Here is a 6,131-nt window from a genome sequence, read left to right as displayed (position 1 = left end):
GTGTCGGAGGCTGTGCGCTCTGGTGTTCGTATTTCTTTTCATCCCCCCTGTACATGGGCAGCTTTGTACAGGCAGGTATAACCATGTGCACTGTAACTGTGGTTGCTTCAAATTGATTCGATTGCTTTATGCCAGTTCTAAATAAATCGGCAAGCTTTGTAAATGAAGCTTGCCGATGTATTTTACACTGACATGCAATTTTTGGGACATAACCTAGGAGCCTAAAGTAAGATCATAATGAATGAACACATTTACTGCAGCAACCTGCTTTATCAAAAATAGGAATAAAACCATATTTTACATGTCGTAATTATCACATCATCAGAGTATTGATGCCCACTGCAGAATTAAGGTGTGTGCCATACCTCTAGCTGGTCCTATTCTGTGATTTGAATCCGTGCGTTTCCCTGGAGGTTTTGTAAAGCCTTCTCCAATTTTTCACCTCATTTTGTTAGGGCACTCTAGGGGTCCTTTCTGTTCGCTATATCAAGGGTTCAAGGATTGGCCCAGCTCTTTCTTAAGGTGCTTAGCCTGTGAAAAATCATTGTTGTTAGGTGCACAAAATAAGCATCACTGCCAAGAGTAAATAAAAAATGGTTGTGGCTTAGTCTGGTTGAGACTTTATTTCGCTTAGTTAGCGTTTGATATAGCTCTATTGCCGACCACGGCCCAAAGACTTTCGGTCATGTGGAACGCTCACAGAAGGAGGCCTGGCCTCACTTTTATTCTCGGCGAACGCGGCGTTTCTCTTTCACGGCGAACACGGCACAAGATGAGTCACATCTTCCGAGACGCCCCAGGGGAGCATGTGTTGGAGGCTGCGGGTTTCTTCGGCTGTCCGCTGCGTCGCCGCCGTGATAGCAGTGGCTGAGATGTGAGCAGAACGACTTAAAATAGGGCCTTGTGCACAGCGCCGACAGTGGGCCTGGCAAATCGCGTGATGCGCTTCGAGGGGTGTGTTGCCGGGGGCGTGTCTCCGGTCAAAAGGTTAACTCCGCGATACCACTGGACTAAAGTAGTGAAGCTTTGCTTTAAAATACACTTCAGTTCAAATAGGACACTGCTCTTAAAGTAAGAGACATGTGGGTTAGCAGTATGCTACCTTCGCACGTTGTCAGCGGGAGATTAAGAGTTAGCCTAGTGCGTGCCACGTGACAGGTGAACGTGACAGCACATGAGTACAAGCAAATGAGCCAAAAGAACTTGGATTTTGGGTAATCTAACGTGCAGTGTCGCCAGTCTGCCTATCAAAGTAATTAGTGCCAAAGACAAAGAAATTAAGGTAGAGTCGCAAGCACGATAGCGCTAAAGGGGAACAAATAAAGCTTCCACCTTAAAGGGCATAAGCAAAAAGTGCCCTGAAAATAATTTTAGCTCCTTATTTGCACTAGAATGTCTTACCGAAGTTTGCTCTCTAATCTATGGCGTTTGTTTCCTATCTCAAAAACATTACTCTTATCATCCTTCTTTTCATAGCTTACGCAGTTAACCTAAGCTTTTTTTCGAGGTGCTAAGCAAGATGTCAAGCTTCAGCAGAGTCATTTAGCACTGGAGTACACCATTCTTTGTAGTAAAAAAAAGTAGAGAGACATTTACCAAATGCAACCCACCCTATACTAGTTCTGCACCTTATTTCTTTCTCATAGTAAGGACCAAAGCTGAGAACTCGCCCAGAATAGGTACATTCATCGATCTGCTTTTTATTACTTAGGCTGAAGGCCTCATTCACTTCTGGACTTCCTAACATTTTTGTTTCTGCATATTTATCTAATTTTATGGATAATATTTTTTAGTGCACTCGGTGTGAAACCAGTTTTTCAAAGTTGGAGACAATTAAACCGCGATTCAATTGTTTCCCTGCACTGAGTGGTAGTTGAATATGCTTGCTAGTCGTTACTGCACAAGCATTATTAAACAAGCGCTCGTCCTCTGTAGTTCCTCCCTTTGTCCTGGGTTTTCCTGCGCTTTCAGTCACTATGCCTCCATGTCTCCTAATTAAAGTTCTGGGAGTAATACAAATAAGGAACCTCAGTACTGACCTTGACTGAGAGTATTTATACCTTGTTTTCAGGCATTTAACACTATTCCCCTTGGTAAATTGCAAAAATTTTCCCTTTTCATGTTTGCCGTCCCTGTGGTTGCAAATTATTTCAATTCCTAATTAGGTATTTTTCCTTCTAAGCTGTTTTTCACCTGGTGTGATAAAAAAAACTAATTAAAAGCAAATGAGTCAAGGAATGCAAACAACAAAGGTAAATTTACACGCTAAAGCTTGGAAATTGTATGGCCATGCCTACCAGGCAACTGGATCTGTGATGTCACTAGTCATGTGGTTGGAAAACTTAGGCAATCAATTATTAATGCTCTGCTTTATTATGTATTCAAACAAAAAATTCAATGTGCATTGAACTGTTGAAAGTTCCTGACTTTTGGTCCAGTAGTGCCAGTGATTTGCTGATTTGTGTTGTTTCGTAGCACAAGGGCTACTTGGCCAAAGAGTGCCAAGAAAAAAAAAAGGAACGACTGTTAGTACCATCAGCCGACAGTGTCATATAAAAGGCATGCATTTTAAAAGTCTTTTAAATCATAGGAGCTATGCTTGACTTAAATATTTCAAAAATTTCAGATCTATACAGGTTGTTTAAGCAGACTTTCATACTAGGTAATCGAAGGCAAATTTATTCATTTTATTTTTGAAAGGGGCTGTGAAAACAAAATGAATCTTTGGTCGTTCAAAAGAGTGCCTCATTAAAACAACTCTGGCCCACTTTTAACAGACTTTGCTATAATAAGCTTAACAATGAGGAAAATACAGAATAAACATGCGACACCTTAGCTACGTTTTTAAACTGCACTTATGATGTCTTATGGGCAGCTCATTGCAATTGTCTGAGGCCGGGAAAATCCAATGTAACTTAAACAGGCATTATAAGCTTGCAGAACAAGCTATTTGGGCTTAAATTTAGTGCCAATTTTTTTATAGCAGTAAGAATGGTGAGGTAAATAATGAAAATTATTAACAGTAAACATACAAACATCAGTGCAGACTGTGTGCACTATGCTAATTGAAGCTGCACAACCATCAGGTGCATTTGGCTTGTCTCACCTGACACTGGCCAACTGGCATAAGCGATGTCACCACTTACGTGGCCCTGTTTGTCGATCATGCCCAAGTTTTCACGAGTGATTACTATCAACCATAAGGACAGCGGTTCATAAGTGGTATTGTCACACCATCTATGAAGGCAGACAGGAAACAAGGCAACCATTTAGATGCTTTACCATTCTCGGTGGCCGTAGTCAACATACTAATGTTTGCATAAAGCACATTCTCTGAATAAGTCATAGGTAATGCCACGAAAGACACAATTTAGCGGGAAAATAGAAATTTCAGCCTAATGTCGTAGTGAAGAAAGCATTGTTTGTTGCCGGGCAAGCATTGAGGGCATTATGAAACTCCAGATCTTTCAGATAAAACAAACGTGCTTTATTTTCATGGCCTCTTTAAAACGAGTGGAGAGTCACTAAACTAACAGGTTTTACTTTTATCATACTAGGAAGAAGTCCTAAGGGTCTCACCTGCAGCACTTGGTGTGGACACCGGAGCTTCTGAAGAGACGGGAGGTGACCAAGTAAGTATTATGAAGAGCTGGCTGGATGTTTTTTGCCATGGGCAGAATTTTTGTGTGCAGTTTATGTGACTTGCCTTATTCTTCTTTTAGGACCAAGATTCTGATGAAGGTGCAGAAAATGCTCCGTTTCCCGAAAAAGCACTGCAGCTGTCAGCTGTGCTCATGTCCTATGTGATGCGTCACAGAATTAGCGACGAGGGCACCACAGACTTGCTCAACATGCTGAATGCGATTGACCCAGGCATAGCACCACGATCAAAGTACCTGCTGAAGAAGGCTTTGGGTGCTGATGTGCGAGAACCCGAAAAGCATTTTTACTGCTTGTATTGTAAGGGGTACCTGGGGCAAGAAACTTGCACGAAGCAGGTTTTCTGTGAAAACTGCAATCGGGATGTAGATCTTGCCTTCTGTTCGTTTTTTTTAGTGATGCCTCTCAAAGAGCAGTTACAAAGGATTCTTGCTCAGAAAAACCTGAAGTGGCTTCCACAAAGAGCTCGAGGAGACACAATCCAGGATGTGTTTGATGGCATTGAGCATGCGAGATTGTGTGCAGATTTTTCAGATGACGACATATCTCTCATTTGGAACACAGATGGGATAAGAGTGTTTGAAAATTCGACATTTGAGATTTGGCCGGTTCAGTGTCAGATAGCTCAACTGGAACCTGCTGCACGTAAGCAGAACATGCTGATGCCTGCCCTGTGGTTTGGTTTTTCCAAACCAAACATGACTGCACTCCTAACGCCTTTCACAGAAGAACTTCAGCAGCTTTCCACTGGTTTCTCCTGTATGAAAGATGGAAAGGAGGTTAATGTGAGAGTTTTTGCTGCCGCATGCTCAGTGGATGCAGCAGCTCGTTCTGCAGTCCGAAACTGTAAAAAGTTTAATGCTTTTCAGGGCTGTAGTTGGTGTTACCATCGGGGGGGAAAGTCGTACGAGTTCTTGGACACTGCCCCAGAGCGTCGAACGGCTCGCAAACATGTAGCAGATGCCATTAAGGGCACACTTACTGCACCTTGTAAAGGAGTGACTGGTCCCTGCCTTGCCATGACCCTTCCCCGTTTTGACGTGGTTGATGGGTTTATCCCCGACTACCAGCATTGTGCCTGCCTGGGAGTGATGCGGCAACTGCTCAAGCTGTGGCTTAAGAGTAAATACCATAAGTGTGACTGGTCTATTGGCACACGTACGGAAGAGCTTAATAGCTTGCTGCTGCCAATAACTCCTCCAACGGAAATTACCCGCACCCCAAGAAAGTTTGAGGACATGTTGTATTGGAAGGCGTCGGAGATGCGGGCCCTGTTGCTGTTTTATGGCTATGTTGTTTTGAAGCCAGTCTTGCCGCTCGTGTACTTCAAACATTTTACTCTTTTCTCTTATGGTGTGTACCTGCTCCTGAAAGCAGAGATCACCCAGCAGGACATACGAGAAGCACGGGCCCTATTGGAGAAGTTTGTGGTGCAAATGGGCGTACTGTACACAGCCAGAAATGTGTCATATAATGTACACCAGCTGCTCCACCTGGCAGACTCGGTGGAAACCTGGGGCCCGTTGTGGGCTACCTCATGCTTTCCCTTTGAGGGACGAAATGCAGTTCTGCTGGGCTATTTTTCGGGAACGCAGCACGTTGGAGAGCAGATTGCTCGCACTTTCGTTTGGTGGCAGCACCTGTGTCTCTGGGCCGACAAAATCGAGGAGGAAGAAGAAAGGTCCTTCTTTGAGAGGATGGTTGGCCGGCAAACGATTGGCAGGACTGGTGTTGTGCTCCCTGGGGACGTAGTTGGTTACCAGCGTCAGAGTTGTTCTAGCCCAGATATTAGGCTTGAAGTTGCTCTGGAGAACCACCTGGGGCTCCTACCAACACAGATAACATACTACAGTAGATTCCAGTGCAATGGCATTTTGTGGCACTCTGAAACATACAACATGCCCAAGAGGGTCAATTGTGTTGCTGAGCTCGAGGATGGCACAGTTGGAGTTATACAAGCTCTGGCTTCCTTTCGGAGCACACCACAGCTCTTGGTGCTAGTAGAGAAGCTGGAGCTGGTGCGCACGGTTCCATTCAGAGACCTGCAACTGGGAATTTCTTTTCTAGCTGTGCGAGAAAGGAGGCGAACAGCCGTCATAGTGGCATGTAGTCCCAGTGCCTTGAAGAAAAAATGTGTTGCCATGGAGTGTACTCCTGAAAGTTTTCTAATTGTTGCCCTGCCCAATCAAGTTGAGCGGGATTAGGATTGGGTAGTTGTAATTGGGGAGTTTAACGGGCCGAAGTTACACCCGGGCTACAAGGCACGCATAGTGGAGGGCTTCGGATTAACTTTGACCACCTGGGGATCGTGAACGAGCGCTGAAATATCAACACACATGCATCTTTGCTTTTCGCTTCCATCAGGAAGGGGCCACCACTGCTGGAAATTGAACCCGCATTCTTGGGCTCAGCAGCACAACACGTTAGCCACTGAGCCATTGCAGCAGGTGGCGGGACTAACCCTTTCCGGT

The 6,131-nt window shown here is 44.5% G+C and overlaps 1 protein-coding gene across 1 annotated transcript; it reads left to right on the top strand.

The window, feature by feature from the left end:
• Nucleotides 1-3,794: 3,794 nt before the first annotated feature.
• LOC144165724 (uncharacterized) lies at nt 3,795-5,212 on the top strand. Its single transcript, XM_077695519.1, has 2 exons — nt 3,795-5,107; nt 5,161-5,212. The coding sequence occupies exons 1-2, from the start codon at nt 3,795-3,797 to the stop codon at nt 5,210-5,212; spliced, it is 1,365 nt and encodes a 454-aa protein (XP_077551645.1).
• The last annotated feature ends 919 nt before the right edge of the window (nt 5,213-6,131 follow it).

This window comes from Haemaphysalis longicornis, unplaced genomic scaffold, assembly GCF_048455015.1.
Source record: "Haemaphysalis longicornis isolate Haplotype H1 unplaced genomic scaffold, Haemaphysalis longicornis Haplotype H1 scaffold_15, whole genome shotgun sequence".
Classification (NCBI taxonomy): Eukaryota; Metazoa; Arthropoda; class Arachnida; order Ixodida; family Ixodidae; genus Haemaphysalis; species Haemaphysalis longicornis.
The sequence above is the reverse complement of the archived record's forward strand: the minus strand, read 5'-3'. Positions and strand labels throughout refer to the sequence as shown.